At 36.1% G+C, this 19,596-nt stretch overlaps 1 protein-coding gene and 1 long non-coding RNA gene across 3 annotated transcripts in view; one reads left to right on the plus strand and one right to left on the minus strand.

The window, feature by feature from the left end:
* atp2a3 (ATPase sarcoplasmic/endoplasmic reticulum Ca2+ transporting 3) overlaps positions 1-14,038 on the plus strand; it is a 100,528-nt gene extending 86,490 nt beyond the window's left edge. Inside the window, exons 16-22 of one of the 2 annotated variants that reach the window (XM_087253580.2) lie at positions 2,726-2,928; positions 3,030-3,115; positions 6,392-6,525; positions 8,293-8,410; positions 10,908-11,025; positions 11,198-11,226; positions 11,324-14,038. In XM_087253580.2, the coding sequence (XP_087109706.1) occupies positions 2,726-2,928; positions 3,030-3,115; positions 6,392-6,525; positions 8,293-8,410; positions 10,908-11,025; positions 11,198-11,202 (664 nt within the window). In that variant the 3' untranslated portion in view covers positions 11,203-11,226; positions 11,324-14,038. The remainder of the gene's footprint in view (positions 1-2,725; positions 2,929-3,029; positions 3,116-6,391; positions 6,526-8,292; positions 8,411-10,907; positions 11,026-11,197; positions 11,227-11,323) is intronic. The other variant, XM_087253579.2, reaches the window with a different exon arrangement.
* Positions 13,140-19,596, minus strand: LOC147844016 (uncharacterized). Its single transcript, XR_015491311.1, has 3 exons — positions 16,356-19,596; positions 15,049-16,156; positions 13,140-14,522 (listed from the first exon to the last, which is right to left on the minus strand). It is a non-coding gene; the product is annotated as an uncharacterized LOC147844016 (long non-coding RNA).

Consider the following 19,596-nt stretch of genomic DNA (forward strand, 5'->3'; position numbering starts at 1 on the left):
GTCAGTGGAAACAAAGGCATATATAGGAATGTCTTTGTTCAGAATATCTGCTTTCAGGGATGCCTCGTGTATTTTGCTTGTGACCTACAGTAAGTAGAGTTAGCCAACAGCTAGCCATATGATGAAACAATGTGTCTAATGTGCAAGTCTCAAAACCAATGCCAGCAAACAAGCTAAAGAGAGAGATTGAGTGATCAGTTACCACCTTGAACAAGAAGGAATATCAGATAAGCTTATGCTCAGTCACGTCTAAACGGTTATCCAAATAAAGAGGCTCTGTTACTTTACTGCCTCGCAAACATACAACACTGCCAGATGAATAGGCTATTAGAGCATTATGTGTAACACAGGCTACTTTACCTGGTCAGTGGGACATGGCTTCCAAACTAGGATTTCAGCATTTGCCAGTTCCATCAGCTTAATGCTATTCAATTCTTGTGCATTGCGCTGGCCAAGGGGATGCTTGTACAGTGACAGGATCACAGACATTTGCACTTTTCCACCACATGGGGGAGCTATAAGGAAAAACCTTACACGATGTTGCTTTAATGACTCTAAAACTGTTTTGTACTGTAGGAAATTTCAGAACCCAAACCCGGAGACTCGTGTCAAGCTGAATTCTTTATTAAGAATGTGAATTAAACAGCATCTTCAAAGACGTCTACAAGAATCTGACTTGAGCAGTGTTGTACATGTATTGTACATGTTTTAGATGGGCAGCGTTAAGGTGGAGTGCATGTAAATGTGAATTATAGTTGAAAGAACTTATCCAGGCACCCTAATCAGCGAAACAGTCGACTTAACTAATGTTAATTCAGCCTGATAGTGTTGTTCAGACTTACATGGAGACAAAGCACAGTCGTTGGTACCCTGCCCTTAGCAATTGCATTAATTTGGGATCTGGTTAAATGTCTCTCACACCTGGGCTGCTAGAGTTTTGGATGAAATGACATTTCTGAAACAAAGAATATACTTCTCAGTTATATATATTATTGTTAATATGGAACTAGATTTTTTACAGTACTCAATTCACATTCATCAATGTGTCTTTGCTGCTTCTCTGTGTATAAGCAGTTCTGTCTGTAATGCACAGATATGTTTACAGATAACCTACAGAATAATCTCATTGACACTGAAATATCTGCTCTATCTTGCTTCTCCTAAATCATTTGTGCACTTAGGGAGGAAAGACAGAAACTTAAAGCCCTATACATTGAGTATTAAAGAGCCCATATTATACATGAAATAGGGTCATATCTTGGTTGTAAGGGTCTCCAACAACAGTTTAATATGCATGCAAGGTCAAAAAAACACTTTCGTGGTCTTATAATCTGCATTTATTTTTACCTAATTATCCCAGCGACTCCCGTATGAATCGTCCAGTGATTCATTTGTTCCCAAACCCCTCCTTAGCGCGAAGCTAATCTGCGCTGATTGGACCAATGACAGCCTGTTGCGATTGGTCGACTGCCTTCAGTCAGAGAGTGAAATCAGCAATATAAAAGTAATCACAGTTCATGCACGCTCGATAGTGTAGGCGTGGATTTTAGCTGCCAGTGGGTCAATGTAAATACAGACGATGGACTTGAAAATTCAGACGGCTAACTATTTTATTGAGCAAAAACTCCAAAAACAGTTGAGGAGATCTCCTAGCTTCTCACTCTGCTCTTTTCACAGACACACACACACATATTGTGCACACACACACACGCACTTAACCCTGCTCCGGACCACAACGCGCGCGCACACACACACACTCACACACACACACACAAACACACACACCTCCGGACGACAGCGCGCGCACACACAGACACACACACACACCTCCGGACGACAGCGCGCGCACACGCACACACAGACATACACAATGCTCCTCTTCAACGGAGCTCCGTTAACAAAGCAGCACGCGTCGCGTTTTTAACGTGACTTTGCACGCGATAAGAGAATATAGCGAGTTAACCTGATACAGTACACGCGGTTACAAGTAACAAATCACAACTAAATACATTTGCAAGCTAAAGTCAACGAGGCAACTTTAATCGCACGTACTTACACTTTAGAAATGGAGGAAGAAAAATCCATCCTGACGTCCATCAGTAAGTTACTCTTTACTGATCCTTCCTTTAACAAACGCTGATGAAGTATTCTTTGTAGCATGTAGTTTCCAGAAGTTTCCAGTAGTTTCCAACTGCTTGGCTATAATGCTGAGGTTTCATCTTTGGGTAGAGACTCAATATATCCATCTGCAGTGTGACTTCAATCGACCGCCATGTTTGTGTGTGTGCGTGGGTGTGTGTGTGTGTGTCTGGGTTTCTGCGTCAGAGGGCGGGGCCTCAGGTTTGAAATCTCCCGGGTTTGCGTGTGCACGTGAATAACTTGGTTTCGTTCGTACGTCAAGGCGAAACACCTAATGAATCGGTATCAAGGCGACTCGTTTGAAGCACTATGAGTCGACTCTTTTATAGATGAATCAACAGTTTTAAACACTGTACACTAACAGATTTAAGCCTTAGCTGGATACTTCACTTCACTTAGAGCTGTGTTACACACACTACATGGAGGGGAATTTTCAAAAACCCATAATATGGGCTCTTTAAATCAGACTTCTTTACAACAAATAATTTTTTGCACCCAGCTCTAGTGATGAGTGACAGTCTGACTGCTGCAGATCTTCAGTTTGTCATCCACATTTACACTCACCTGGGTTTCCTTGTTTTCTCAGTATTTTCCTCACAGCCATCCTTGGCCTTCCTGAGGCGCTGATCCCTGTTCAGCTGCTGTGGGTGAATCTGGTGACGGATGGACTGCCTGCCACTGCCCTGGGCTTCAACCCGCCTGACCTGGACATCATGGACAAGCCACCCAGGAACCCGAAAGAGCCTCTGATCTCAGGCTGGCTTTTCTTCAGATATCTAGCCATTGGAGGTTAGAGCAATATTTTGAGTGCGCTGTTTGGTCATATTAGTGCACTTAACTGGTCTTATTTGAAACCTGCAAGTCAATCACTATATTCTTGTTTTTTTTAGGATATGTGGGTTTAGGCACTGTCAGTGCTGCCACCTGGTGGTATTTGTTTGATGAAGACGGGCCACAGGTGTCCTTTTACCAGCTGGTGAGTTAACAGTGAGACCTGACATATTTCTTTAATGTGTGCAGATACAGTAGTATGTATTTGTATTGTAACTCTCTTCACAACAACACAGACACAGGTTGGTTCTTCAGAACGGACGTTTATTCTTAAGGTTGTCCTATTAATGTGCTTTGACGAACTGTATTAGTAAATAAACACTACAAAAATATTAGAAATTATACAAACCACGATAATCTAATACATTAAACAAGAAAAACAAATACCTTGTTGGTCACTTGTCATAAGAAGCGGTTAATAAAATCTTCTTTATTGTCCTTTTGACTTATAACATCAGTAACTTTAAGCTTCTCAAACACGTAACTTAACACAGCATTGACATGCATCCATTCGTAGTTAGTCTATTCAGCGACTCATAACCACATCACTTGCATTACATGTCATTTTCTTTAAAGTCACACGCTTCCATATTAATGTCTTAAAGAACACCATAAGAAATTATCAAACATTTAAGCATTCCAACACATTTACAATTATAAATACACTTCTGCTGAATTAATAAAAAATATTATGACTTTAAACAATTAATTCATTCATTTTCTTTTGTCTTAGTCCTTTTATTAATCAAGGGTCTGCAACAGCAGTATGAACCGCCAACTTATCCAGCATATGTTTTACGCAGCAGATGCACTCCATCCATCACTGGGAAAGACTTTAATTCACTAAAGAATTGAATATGAAACAAATTAGTAAAATAAATGTGTAAATATGTGCAGTTTTTACAAGTTTTTTAAAGACGTCCCTATATTTCTTGATGGTGCATTTTTTAAAATACAAATTTCAGTGATATTATTGTTACAAATTAAAAGAATTGTTTTCTGTTTTAAAAGGCAATTAATTTTGGTGAAGGCAAACTTGAATTTTCTGCAGTCTTTGCCTCGGTATTCAGTGTCGTATGATTCTTTTATTGTTTTTATGTTAAAATGTGGATACAAAAACTATATTCAAAAGATTGTTTCAAATAAAAATTCAGTGTAATCAACAAGAATCAGAAAAAGAAGCTAACTAACAAAAAAAGTCCAAGTCTGTTTTTATTTATTCATTTAAAAATACTATGAAGCAGTAACATTGCAAACATTATTAGATTTTAAAATTGTTGTTTTCTATTTTTATATTTCTTTCCATTCTGAATTATTCCTTTGGTGGTAGTGTTGAGTTTGAGCAGTGATTATTCTATCCTCGATTTATTCTGATTTGCTAATTTGGTGTTTTAAGAAACAACTATCATTAATGAATGATCAATAGAAACATCAGAACATTTACTGATTTATTATAGTATTAATGAGACACTATAAATGTATTTACTGGCATGTTTGATCAATTTAATACATCCTTGCTAATTTTTAAGTAAAAACAAAAACAAATTTAAAGTCAAAAATATCTAATGTACTGCATAATGTGAATAAGCCATTAGTGTCAGCAAAGTTTGAACAAGACAATATTATAACATGTATTATAACAGTGATTAAAGTTTAAGAAGCCCCAGTTCATTAAGAAGGTTGATATTTTTTGGAACAAACAGTAATAGTTGGTTATTACCACAATAACAATCTTAAACTATCCTGTGAGGCTTGTGTGAGTATGTGGCTCTCTCCGTCATCCGTTTTTAAAATAAAGACACAGCTGTTTAGTGTCAGTAAGATCAGATCTCACAGGATGATCCACACAGCTGTTTTTTCTGATATCACAGGTCACCGTCACTGCTATCAGTAGGTCAAATGATTTCCTGTCTCACTGCTCTAGCTGATCTGATGTGGCCAATATATTTACCTTTTTTTCAGATTATGTCAAGATAACATTTTCCATCTACATTACCTGTCAATTTTAAGATTTTGTACTTTTTTTCCAGAAATTGTTTTTTTTTTATGATGTAAAAACACATTAAAGTGGTGTTTATATTTGCTAAAACCTTTTTTTAAATTTAAATTAAGTTTTTAAAAAGTTTGTTGTGTTTTTACCTGCACTGTGCAACACATTATCACTTCAGTAGCATTTACCTTATATGCATTTAGATGTACACCAAACTTTAGTTTTATTCACATCTGTTTTCTGAAGTTCTTTACAGAGAATATGTTCAGACATAATCTGACTGATTAGTTGAAGTTGAAGTCAGAATTATCAACCCCCTTGTTTATTTTTCCCCCAATTTCTATTTAACGGAGAGAAGATTTTTTTTAACACATTTCTAAACATAATAGTTTTAATAACTCATTTCTAATACCTGATTTATTTAATCTTTGCCATGATGACAGTAAATAATATTTGACTAGATATTTTCAAAACACTTCTACACAGTTTAAAGTGACATTTAAAGGCTTAAGTAGGTTAATTAGGTTAACTAGGCAGGTTAGGGTAAGTTTTTGTATAACGATGGTTTGTTCTGTAGACTATCGAAAAAATATAGCTTAAAGGAGCTAATAATTTTGACCTTAAAATAGTGTTTAAAAAATAAAAACTGCTTTTATTGTAGCCAAATAATATTATTATTAATAATATTTTATTGAAAAAATATTATCAGACATACTGTGAAAATTTCCTTGCTCTGTCAAACATCATTTAAAATATTTAAAAAAGAAAAAAAGTTCAAAGGGGGGCTTTGTTCAAAGTTCAAACTGTACAAATTTTTATTCTAAAATTTCCTGAAACGTTTTTTGTTTTTTAGCTGGTTGCTGTATTTTAATTTTTACTTAATATATAATGAAGTGATAAAGAGATGCCCAAAAGCTAGTGTAAAAGTTTTTTGATTATAATGTCAAAGATTAACCAGATTTAAACGTGACTATCAAGTGTTCAGATTTTTGTGCTAGAAATGTATGCAAATGTGTGATTATTTAATGAAACAATCCCTTGTGCAAATTCAAACATAAAAAACTTGTAATACTAAAAATGATTGCAATTCGTAAAGGGATAGTTAACTCAAAAATGACAGTTCTGTCATCGTTTACTCACCCTTGACTTGTTCCAAACCAGTTTGAAAAAATGTATTCTGTTAAACAAGTAAAGGCAGAGTAAATGATAACAGATTTTAATTTATTTTTGGTGAACTATCAATTCAATTTAACCACACAGCTGTTGAAGTATGATTATTAGTAATTACTTTATATTTTTTTTCTACCCAATTCATCAGCAATGTCTTGCCCAATACGTGTACATCCACTTAGAAAACAAACACATCAGATCTTCAGGATGGTGCCTGATTACATTTCTACAGCCCTAATACTGTTTTGTTCTCATGTCTAGCGGCACTTCATGCAGTGTACAGAGGAAAACCCCATGTTTGAAGGCATAAACTGCGAGGTCTTCGAGTCCCGTTACCCAACCACCATGGCTCTCTCTGTGCTTGTTACCATCGAGATGTTCAACGCTCTTAACAGGTAAGACCTGCTGCCATGGTGATGGCACTGCACCAACTGTGCTCTTTCAATACGTCCAACTAGTTTTGTTAAAACACATTTTAGATGTCTTATTAGCTCAGTGGAGCTGTGCAGAGTTTGTGACAGTTTTTATACGGAGAGTTCACTCGAAAATTGTATTTTACTTGTCATTCCCTTACACAAAATTTTTAAGGTTGTAGTCATTGACATCCATAGCGAGGGAAAAAAATACCATGGATGGAAGTCAAGTGATACTAGTTTTCTCTAAGTTTTTTCTTCTGTGTTGAACAGAAAAAAGGGTGGCATACATATTTCAAAGTGCAGAATAAGTAAATGATTGCAGAATTTTTATTTTTGGGTGAACTTTTTCTTTTAAGCTAATTTTCTTAAAGGTGACATCTGACATAATTTTCAGTTTTGTAGATTTTTTTTATATTTAGTTAGGTTTCTGCCAACGGCCAGATTGTCTGGGTGTAAATATGTGCCATAATTTGAACCGATTGAGTTTCCATTCTTTCGATGTGCCAGCATCCGTGCAAACTATGGACTTTTTGTAAACAGAGTAAAGTGGGTAACGATGGTGTCTCTTCTTATTTTATTTATTTATTTATTTATTTTTGAGTTTGAATAATAAAGTGATGCATGTAGCCTGCTTTGCTTTCGGATATACAGGGTCACAGGTGTTCTTGCACAGAATCCCAGCTTTAGGATAGGCAATTGCGAACTGGCTTAGTTATATATACACTTGAAGTCAGAATTATTAGCCCCCCTGTTTTTTTTCAAAATTTTTTGTTTATCGGAGAGTAGATTTTGTGTTTATCAGAAGAAAGAAACCCTTAAAGGTTTGGAACCACTTGAGGGTGAGTGAAATAATTAAATATACATTTTTAGTTGAACTATCCCTTTCAGAAAAATGATTTTACATTGCTTCAGATGTCAGCTTTTAAATAACTGACCTATGTGTTATGGTTACTTTCATCTGAGCTTGTTCTCTAGGTTACAGGTTCACTCCTGTAAAGAGATGATTCATCGTGCCCTTTACCAAAGCAAATGCGCATGATTACAGTTCCTGTGTTGAAATTATAGTACAATCCAAAATGAAAATGTGCCATTTAGTTTACTAACCCGAAGGCCATCCAAAATGTAGGTGACCTTTTTTTGTAAGGAAAAAACAATAGTTTTTGTTAAAACTTAGTGATTCATGAAATGCTAATCAATGATCCATGAACCAATGATTAGGAGAATGCACATGCATTCTATGCATATGAATGAATGTAAAACTAAACAAATACCTGTAGTTCCTAACAATACAAGGAGTTCTTATAAACTAATTGGCCTGTCTGTGAAGGAAACATTATTTCAACATTATTAGCTTTAATCCACAGCCTTGCAAGCCTTCGGAGCAATTTGTAGCACAAGCTTTCTTCACATAAAAGTGTATATCAGACATTGGGAATGACCATAAAAATTAAATCTTTGTGTATCGTACATGTATCACAGTAATTTGACCGACTAAATAATGACTATGGTAATGGCCTATATGCACAGCTTTTATTTTTCAGCCAATGATAAACTTCTGGTGAAAGGTCAATGTGACTATTTACAATTTCATAAGATTCCTTTTACAGCATCAGTGTTGTAATGTAATTTAAATACAATCAGTTAAAAGATCACTGATTTGTAAAGAAACGTGGCAATTTACCCCATTGATTTGAAAAAAATATTTAAGACCCATGGCCACTGACGTTGAAATGTTCTCTCCTTCAGTCTGTCAGAAAATCAGTCTCTCCTGAGGATGCCACCCTGGGTCAATATATGGCTGTTGGGGGCCATAATCCTTTCCCTGTCTCTACACTTCCTCATCCTGCATGTGGAGCCTCTGCCGGTGAGTGAAATGCACAATAAATCTTCTTTCTGTTATACCAAGGAATAATCAACTTGTACAACAGGACAACTGGAGGAATAAACTAGGTTTTAAGGCAAATGTAATTATTTGTAGAGATCGCTCATTTGTTAGTAATATATTTTCTAATTTAAGCAATGGTTACACACGTACTATATATTTACTCAACTTCATGTCATTCCAAACTAATCCTGTCACAATAACCAATATATCGACTTATCGCACAACATATGGACATGACCTCAATCAATTTTGGTGATGCAATATACATCGCCCATACATAAAACCAACTCTAGCAACATTATAGAAGATTGCGCAACATCTCTGTCTCTATTGGAGGTGTCAATAGCTGTTTCCATCCAAAAATGCGGATTAACTTTATGCACAAAACTGGAATATCGCATAAAAGACGTGCGAATAAAGCAGCATTTCCATCCAACGAGTCAAAGTGAACAAAATCATCACTTCCTAACTAACTGGCCAAATATCAAAAGTAAAAGCAGAATTTGCTGCAGTAGAAGAAGCTGCGTCAATTTTTTCTTCATTTAATAAATGACTTGCACCTCAGAAGGCAATCCTGACATGCAATGAACATGCTGTGGCGTTTGAAGGCGGGAGATGCGGAGCACAGACGCTCTTAATTCTGGAGGTCATTAATAATATAAAACCAATAATACTAAAACGGTTAAGGCATTTTAGAATGACCAAAACAACATTTCAGATGTTTTTTTCAGATGTACAGTGTGCTCAGCCTGTTGGTATTCATTCCCTTATATTTTTGTCATCACATGATCGCTTTTAACAAAATCACATGACTTTTTTTAATGTGCAAACTGGAATTTGTTCAGTTAAAGTGTTTCCATCGCAGTTTATGGACATTTTTTCTTATCCAATTAAACATTTATCTCTCTCAGTCATTTTCAAAATGTATGCGCATCTTGCCATTCCATTATCCAGTTTTTATGCGCATATCCAAAATGTGCATAAAAATAGGTGGATGGAAACGTAGCTATTGTCATTATGGTTAAAAAAAAACACTATGGTATTTACTATAGTATATTTTCATGTGGGTGTCTGACAACTGAAAATAGATCTGATGGTAGATATTGTAGCCTCTGTTACTTTTTATCTTGTACTTTTTTACTACCATTTATTATTATTTATTTTAGTATATGCATTTTCACATTCTGATTCCTAAATAGTAAATTGTTAAAATGACTATAATTATATTGAATATTCTTAGGAATAAAATATTATTTATTCTTTGGATACGTGCTTGCATTGTGATGATATAATATTGTCATTCTGCCAATATATTTTGGTGCAGTATAACCTACAACAAAAACACAGATATCTTGGCAGGCCTATTCCAAACCTGTATTTTTTTCTCTTTGTGGAACACATGCAAAGACAGCATAACCTCCATACAATTAATGCAACTCTATCTCTTTAAGCATTGTGAGTTTGAGTCACTTCTAACATGCACCTGAAAACTCATGCACCCACACAAATGTAAAAGTTATTTACAAATCTAATGTCAATAAAGTTTTTGTTGTTATTGTTTTTAACAGTTTAAGATAAGCATACATATAAGTATTAAATTGGTATTACCAGTAGTAAATAGTACTATTTCTACTATTTTGTTTTTTTTATTTATTGGGTATTTTATTTTAATTAGGATTTTATAATATTTTTTATATAATAATTTAACAATAATAATACTCTTTTTTTCCAGGACAATAGGGTATATTCAGAGCTAATGTTTCTTCCCATATCGATAAACTTCCAGTAAACGGATAATTTGACTTTTTCAATTTTAAACAGTTCCTTTCAGAGTATCGATGCTGTGATGTAATTAAAAAATAATCAGTTAAATAGACTTCAGCATTCATTTAGTTGTTGAAGCATAAACCGAGCTGAAAAGCCGTTTACATGCACACGACTCTCAGGTTCAGCAGGCTAGCGCAGAAACGCCAATTGAAAATATTAGAATAAAATAAATGTAAAGGTTTTAAACACATGACGTTGGAAATTATCATTTAATGCAGTGCTTCTTGTACATTCTGAGACCCACTTCATTGCGTATATCATATAGACAGTGAAGATCGCTGATTTTTTAAGAAAACAGACCTTAAACGTGCTGATTTTGTTACTGCATACAGTTTACCAGAAGCGCTTGACCCAGGTTACTGACAAATTAAAAGTCCTTCTTCATGCTTCTGCAGTAACCCTATTGTATTATTATCGGAATTTATTTCTTTGTTGGTTTGTTGACATTTATCTCAATCAATCAAAATGTTGTAATTATAATATTTTTAATAATTTCAACTACTCCTGGTCTCCTCCATTTCTGTCTCCATATTTATTCACTTCAGATGTGTACATGCATGCTTGAAACTACCAAAAACAATATAGATTTTTTTTTCTGCCATTTGCACTTTCTCTCATTTGATATTTGATATCATCTTGTGTTTCTCAGCTGATCTTCCAGGTCACTCCACTGCATTTTTCCCAATGGATCATTGTCTTCAAGATCTCAATTCCTGTCATCCTATTGGACGAAGCACTTAAGTACATCTCCCGCCACCACTTAGAAGGTACAGCTTGTCTACAAGGACATGTTTTTCTCTCATCGTGTGACTTCTGTGTCCACGACTGTCCCTGATGTGGCTGTTGTTCTTGACATTCCAGTCATGTTTCTGTCTCCTTTATACTGACTGTATTGTCATTTTTTTCTTTGTTTCTTCTGATCTGTTTCTCCTCCGGCAGTTTAACTATCCCCTCTCGTCTTATGAAAGGTATTTTCTCAACCTACAGTCTGTCCATTTGGAATTACCTCAGCATTTCGTTTTTCATCTCCTGGAGGCACTTCATAATTTCTCTAACTCTCTGCAGGTGAAGAGGAGGACAGGTACAGGAAGAATCGGCAGCTGAAATTTTAGGACGACTTCCTCCAAGCACACATGAACACACACACACACACACACACACACACACACACACACACACTCACCCCTGCCTTTTTCCTCCATGCTTTTAAGACATGCACACACATCACTCGTCCTCTAGAAATCTCTCATCATGTGTCTTCTCTGCATGTCCAACCACCACTAAAACAAGCAGGGCTTGTAGTTTGTTACTGTGTGTGTGTTTGAGAGTTTAGGCGTGAGTGTTTGTGTGCGTGTAGGCATGTGCATGGGCCTAATTCAATCATGTCAAGCCGTTGTGTGTCCATATGTTTTCTTTTACCTTGCTTTTTAGCTTTCACACACTTGCTGTACATAGTAGTGCGGTTTACTGGAGAGGAAGAGCGTTTAAGGATGAACATTTGGGTAATACGGGTTAATAACAAGCGGGATTTAATCATAATTTGGCCAGAAAGTACAATAAACAACAAAGATAGATTCAGAAATGTTAAAGAGAGGATGAAGATGGCAGTTTGGGTGTCTTTTAATGTGTGAATGTTTGTTCGGACAGAATGGCCAGTTTCTTTAAGTGGTCGCTCCAGTTTCTCTTTTCCTCTCTTCGTTTGGATGTTTCTTTTAAATAACTGTTTACATAAGGCTAAACCAGGCAGCAAATACTTTGTATTGCACATGACCATTATAATTGTTTTAGTCTGAAAACTGAGAACTTACGGTTTAGGATTGTGAAATAGCAGGCCAAGGAGTGAATTTTAGCTGTAAAACATTTCAAAACTGCGCAGAAATCGATTGAAATCAACAACCGTAACAACAGAAAGCGAATAAGTGAACTAATGTACCTCAGACTTTTCCTCCTCTATTCTGTAAAAGAGTGAACTCCACTTGAACACTAGTAATAATTCAATCCAAACATGGTGCAACCTGCCACATGATGTAAGTATTACTATCCACGGCAGGTTTCGAAAGTGATGAGAGGGAAGAGGAGGAAAGAAAGGGTTTTGTTCACTGAGGGCAGTCCAGGTTTGCAGCATTACCTGCAGAGACTGCTTTGATTTTCCCTCTCCTACACACAGACAAACTTGCGCACCCTCTTTAGGGAGTAAAGGGGTCTCACTTGAATGTACTTTGGCTTGCTGCTTGCTAGCAAGGCTTTTCGTGCTCCTTTAATGCTGCCGAATTGCTTTTTCTTTTGCACGTTTTTCATCCTCCATCATCATCATCATGAACACGTCGTGTCCACAAAGGGAGGATTCTCTACCGCTAGTGCTTTTCTTGCAATCTTGATGAACTTGGCTACTTTTTTGTTTTGTTTTTTTAACACAGTAATAATGTATTCGACTGAAACAACCCAGGTGGTTTAGCTTTGTCAGTTTTGCTGTTAAGGGTTTGATATGCCCTCATCGATCTGTTGGGTAATGCTGGTGTGCTGTTTTCAGACGAATTGGCAAAGCAGCTACGCCTGTGCCTGGTGTCAATATGCTAAAAGCGCAGTGTGAAAAGTCTCTGTCCGCTTGCTAGCTGTGACAATGGTGTCCTTCTGTCACAGCTTCGAATCATCTGTTTTGCCAGTAACAAATGTGAGTGGTGTAAATGCTATTTTAAACAGGCAAGCTCTGTGTCTCATGTGCTACACTTATAGTTAGTAGCTAACTTTAGGGTCAGCGTTTTGACACGAGGCAACATGGCCGCTCATATTCATCACACTAGCATCTGCACCAATAGAAAGTGTGGGCTTGTACAGCCTTGCTAATAACTACTGATCTCTTGAACTCTTGTACAGTACAGGAAAAAAAAGAAATACCTGATTGCATGGAACCTTGTTACTGTAATTAATAACCTATACAGTATATTTAATTCTTTTTTAAATAATGAAAAATCATCATCACCCGGGAGAGAGCAGTTGCAAAACTTCTTTTGGATTTTCTTTCAGCGTTCACCTAACTGAGACTATTTTGTAGAATAGTGGCGGTTGTTTATTCATTGTTACAGTTTGTTTTAAAGGTTGCAGGGGTTTATGTGTCTTTTAAATTTAGTTTAGTTTGTAAAATAAAGATAAGATTTGTGCTAATGATCATTTTTTTGCAACTATAATTGGGTTTGAATGTCTGAGGAGTTTCAGTTTCTCTGTTTTTGTTTGTCTGTTTGATTTGTGTGGTTTGAGTGGCGTCCACTAGTCAATATAGCCTACTGACTTCGGAAGTTGTTCTCCTGAAGGGCTTGGTGTGGGATTTGTGCCTCCAGAGATTTGAAATGTTACGCGGAAAGTTGGACGTCCACTTTGTATCTATTTCAATCCATATTTAAAACCGATTCGAGTAATATTCCTTAACGTTACTGAATGCCTTTTGTTGGTGCTTCTCCCGCGAAACGTTTTCATCAAAACGATACTGAATGTTTTCACTCTGAAACGTGCTTGATTGTTCGTTGTGGACACTTCGGAAAGGTTGACAATCAGGAGCGCAAACAAGAGATTGTAGTGTCGTCGATTTCTCCCCATTCGTGGTCCTGAGATGATTCACTCGGACTGGACAGCTGTCTTTCTGCCTGCGCACAAACCGGCTGGAGCTTTGCACCCACTACTGAGAAAGAATTCTCTGTAAACGCCTTGGTAATATTAATTGTGGATACATAATTTTATATATATGAAAAAGACATGTCAAATAAAGATTATTTATCTTCTAATTTATTTCCATGCTGTTGTTGCTGCTTTCTTTTTGCGTTTAAACATCATCTTTCATTCGTAGTCTAGGGCTGTGGATGCAATGAACACTAGCTACCACCAGAGGACACTGACATCATGTACTATATATTGGCCTCAACAACTCGTCTAATACAGTATTCACATTTACACACCGATACTTAATGATATTATAAAATTCTTTAAATAATTATTGAGGGTGGACTATGCTGAGCCTGTTTATAGGCTTCTTTTTCATTTATTTGGAGAATTGATTTCTCATAATTGAGCAGGTGCATGTCAACACTTTAGTTGGCTAATGTTAAGCCAATTTGATTTCAAATGTTGGTAATAAGAAGACAAAAAACACACTAGACTATTAAAAATTCCTTGTGTGTTTGCAAACACATGATTATTGACAATACTATTTTCATGTTTTCATGGAACACTTTAATTTCACAAAGGTTCTTTTAGAGGAAAAAAGTTTATATTTCTAGTAAGAAATAATGGTTATTTTAATTACTGTTGGCTAAAATGTTCTTTTTTTTAAGCTAAATTATTATTTTTTTCTGTGGAAGCACTGCAGAAACTCATAGAAATCTGATACAGTTGAAGTCAGAATTATTAGCCCCTGTTTATATTTTTTCAAGACACCTCTATACAGCTTAAAGTGTCATTTAAAGGCTTAACTAGGTTAATTAGGGTAACTAGGCAGGTTAGGGTAATTAGGCAAGTTATTGCATAACAATGGCCTGACTATCGAAAAAAATACAGCTTAAAAGGGCTAATAATTTTGACCTTAAAATGATTTTAGAAATAAGGTAATAACTGCTTTTATTCTAGCCAAAATAAAAAAAAAGACTTTCTCCAGAAGAAATAAATATTATCAGACATACTATAAAAATGTTCCTGCTCTGTTAAAATCATTTAAGAGAATTTTTTTTTAAAATTCAAATGGGGGCTAATGATTTGGACTTCGAATGCTGTATGGCAATATATGCAAATCTCATGTTTAACACACAAGTTCATGTATGGATTTTACAGATATAAATGTATGTAAAAATTAGCAAAATATATTTCTAAATATATTTATATATTTACCATATACCTATATTTACTTTAAACTATAAGAATCAAAATTATGTTCATATATTGCCAAATCTGATTTTTGAAACCTTTTTCAACTCTAATACTTTGATGGAGCGGTTTATAATGAACTATATGCATGACAGACAACATCCAATATGCTGTCAATAAGATGACATCATCATAAAAATAAAGCAATAAATAAATAAGAATTAGGGGCAATACCTAGTTTTAATACTTTCCTTGCTGGAATTTCTTTCAATATTGAATCTCTTAAGCTTATTATTAATAGTAATAATAAGAAGAATAATGTTTCTTAAAGCTTTTTATCTTTTTTCTTAATGACAGACAAATTTTTTCCCTCTTTCTCGTTCATAACTTTTGTTATTTTTCTCTTCAACGCAGTGATTATTTTATTGTATTCAATAAAAAAATAATAAGGAAAAAGAGGTTCAAACACGTTTCTTCTTGTCAGTTAAAATACATGCTTTGTTAACAAATAAATAAATATAAGCACCAAATGTTTTTTAAAAGAAAAATAAGGGTCATTTTCCCAGAGATGGGTTGAGGCTAGAAGGGCATCCGCTGCATAAAAACGTGCTGGATAAGTTAGCGGTTCATTCTGCTGTGGCGACCCCTGATTAATAAAGAGACTAAGCTGAAAAGAAAATGAATGAATTCAAAAAAGGGTCATCATTTAAAATATAGGCAGACTTTTTTTTTTTTTTTAAGCGTTTTAAGTATTATTTAGCCTATATTCCATTATTTGGCATTCATCAAATGATTAAAAAACATAAATTTTAGTAACAAAGCCTTAATTTGTTTTATCACATTGGTGTTTCTTGAGTTTATTTAAATAGGTCCTTTAGGTCACTGAGGCAGCTCATCCTCAGGGCCGATGAGTGGCAATTAGTTGCACTTAATGAGCATTCATTGAAGCTAGTCTTCACACCCTGAGACTACAGAGAATTTATACCTGACTTCATATTCCCACCAGACCCAATCACTGCCATCACATGCAACTCACAAATGAAAAACACCCTGGACCAGGGGTCACCAATCTCGGTCCTGGAGGGCCGGTGTCCCTGCAGGGTTTAGCTCCAACTTGCCTCAACACACCTGCCTGGTTGTTTCAAGTATACCTAATAGGACCTTGATTAGCTTGTCCAGGTGTGTTTGATTAGGGTTGGAGCTAAAATCTGCAGGACACCGGCCCTCCAGGAACAAGTTTGGTGACCACTGCCCTGGACTAATACTGGACTTTACATTAGATTGTGTAAACATGAAGAAGGGAAAAAATAGACAAACAGATGATTCTCCAAAAAAATAAAATGAATTTACTCGCCATAACCTGTTTGAGATTTGTTCTTCTACTGAGCACAACTTTTTTATTTTATTTTGAAGTATTTTGGAAACTTATAGTCATATTTTTCCTTACTATGGAAATCAATGGCTGTTCATTACATCATTCTTCCAAATACCTTCTTTTCTTTTCATTAATTCATTTTCCTTCGGCTTAGTCCCTTTATTCATCAGGGCTCACCACAGCGGAATGAACCGCCAACTTATCCAGCATATGTTTTACACAGCGGTTGCCCGTCCGGCTGCATATTGGGAAACACTCATACACCCACATTCACACATACACTACGGCCAATTTTAGTTTATTCAATTCACCTTAGATCGCATGTCTTTGGACTGTGGGGGAGACCGGAGCACCTGAAGAAAACCCACCTGAACACTGGGAGAACATTCAAACTCCACACAGAAAGGCAGGGGATCGACCTAGTGACCTTCTTGCTGTGAGGCTAAAGCACATACCTACTGCGCCACTGCTTCGTCCCAAAATCAGCTGTAATTCAAAAGTAAAATATTGTGTTTATTTTGCAATAAATACTAATGAAATTGAATTGATCAAATTATCGAAATGCTTATGTTTTCAATGTTCTGTTCATTTTTAAAAAGAACACTGAAACATGGTTTCCAACAAGCTCACTGTTTCTGTAAATATCCAAAATAATAATAAAAATGGAAGATGTTCTTTCAGCACCAAGTATAAAAATATAACTATACATACAACATATATTTACGTGTGTGTTTATTATTATGTATTACGTACGTGTCTATTTCCATATATAGTGTGCAGGGCTGCACGGTGACTCACAGCAAGAAGGTCGCAGGTTCAAGTCCCAGCTGGAATTTCTGTGTGGCGTTTACATGTTTTCCTTGTGTTGACTTGGGTTTCCTCTGGGTGCTCCAGTCTCCAGTCCAAAGACATGCAACTATACAGTAAGTCAATCGAATACACTAAATTGTCCGTTGTGTGTGTGAATGAGTGTGTATGTATGTTTCCCAGTACTGGGTTGGGGCTGAAAGGGCATCCGCTGCATAAAACATATGCTGAAATAGTTGGTAGTTCATTGCGCTGTGGCAACCTTTGAAATAGAGACTAAGCTGAAGGCAGGGGCGGACTGGGACAAAAATTCAGCCCTGGCACTGTAGCCACACAAATTACAGTACCACACCGACACAAATTACCACACCCACTGACACGCACATTAACTATTAATTTTGGTGTACAGATGGTGAAATAATATGACATTCTTGCCAGATTTTGATTATGTCCAGGTAACCTCGGATTGGGTCGGCCCATCTTGAAACCAGGCGGCAATTGCCGATTGGGCCAAATGCTTAACATTAATTATTATTATTATTATCATCAACGTAATAGCATCTAGCAAGAGATAAAAGCTGTCTGCACTTAAAAACAATACCTATTTAAAAAAAACAAAAATAACCGGCCCACATTTAAAAATTGGTCCGGCCCTTCTGGCATTTGCCAGAATTGCCAGATGGCCAGTCCGCCCCTGGCTGAAGGAGAATGAATGAATTATGAGTGCATTTTCATTTTCCCCACAAGAAAAGAAGTCAAGGTTTAGAATGACATGAGTAAATGATATACTTTTGTGATTTTAAAGGAGCTATTCATTTATTGTTGGACTAATATGTTCTTAATGAAAGTAAGAAACTCTCTATATTGGATAGTTTAGGCAATAAATGTCATCTTGCAAAAATTAGTAACACTTAGTGTTTTCAATTTGGATTAGATTTATGTTCGTAATTGAAGCCTAATTTATCTGTCATGTATTCATATGATCTGTTCTCAGTTTTGTTTTGAGACTTTATCTCAGTATGCCAGAAACATATTATATAATACGCCTGTTTTATTCTTCTGTTTTACCCACGCTAGCTATGATCCCTTAATAAGCATTCATCTCAACACCTATTCAGCATGAATAACTTAGCATTTATAATATTCCTCTGTTTTGCCAAAAATCACATCTCACCTCTGACCCCATTTCTCTCCTTCAGTTAAAATATACATCCGATTCCACCAACCACTGTGTAACACCTTTAAAATCCTTATTGCTCTAATCCTGTCTAAACGATAATCTTGACATTTAGCTCACTCGGAGGTGTGAGTGATTCAGCAGCATCATCTGTTTTCTCTGTTAATAATGAGCCTATAATTAAGCTGTGCATTGAAGTTATCTGGGCCATCTTGTTTTTACATAAACACTGCTTTTAAGAGTATATTTAGCATGCCGCAGTTGTCTAGAACGTAGCATGTAATGCCTTAATTACTGTATTGATGCTGTCGCATGTTAAAAAAGCTGTCCTACAACAAGATGCTTATTACATAAATCTGGCAACATGGTGGAGTGGAGGAAATGGCTGTACAATCTCATTCATTCTTGCAACTGCTGTTGGTCAGCAAGGTGATTTTAAGTAAGTTATCAATGACAGTACTTTAAATCGTTTTTTTTAACATGAAAAAACATCTGAACCATGACCAACCTGACCTGCCCTCTGGATTTACATGCTCAAAACACAATCTCAGAAAAAAGGGAACTTTTTAAATGAAAACGTACCCCTATATACATTTCTGGAAGTCGCAAAATACGTCCCAAGAGGTATTTTTTTTGCAGTTTTTGTGAATCCGCCAGAGGCCGCTGTATATGTATTTTCAGATCTCAAATTTCGCTCACGAGTGGCATTCGCACCTGCTGTTTTCAGGTAAATCCACCAGAGGCCGCTGTCTACTGATTGACTGACTGATCAACTGACCCATGCACCCTTCTTCCTTAAACCAAACCAATAGTGTTTTATTAGGCACCAAATGACCCGCCCACCCACTTCCCTAAACACAACCGACTGTGTTTTCGAAAGCAATTCATAAAAAGAAAATCCCTCTGATTTTTACCACGCTTTCACATTTTACCACATTCTCACCCTGTTATTTACTTGTTTATTTCATTTTTTGGTTTTTGGTTTTGTCTTACTTGCTGGCCTGCTGGAACAATTCTTCATCAGGCTTGAACTCCGTCGTCTCAGTCAACTCCTCTGTGCGTCTCAAGTCCCCTGACGTACGCAGTGAGCCACTGGACAAACTAGTAACAGCAGGAAAGGTAAGCAGTCAC

Source organism: Danio rerio, chromosome 5, assembly GCF_052040795.2.
Source record: "Danio rerio strain M-AB ecotype USA chromosome 5, GRCz13ab, whole genome shotgun sequence".
NCBI lineage: Eukaryota > Metazoa > Chordata > Actinopteri > Cypriniformes > Danionidae > Danio > Danio rerio.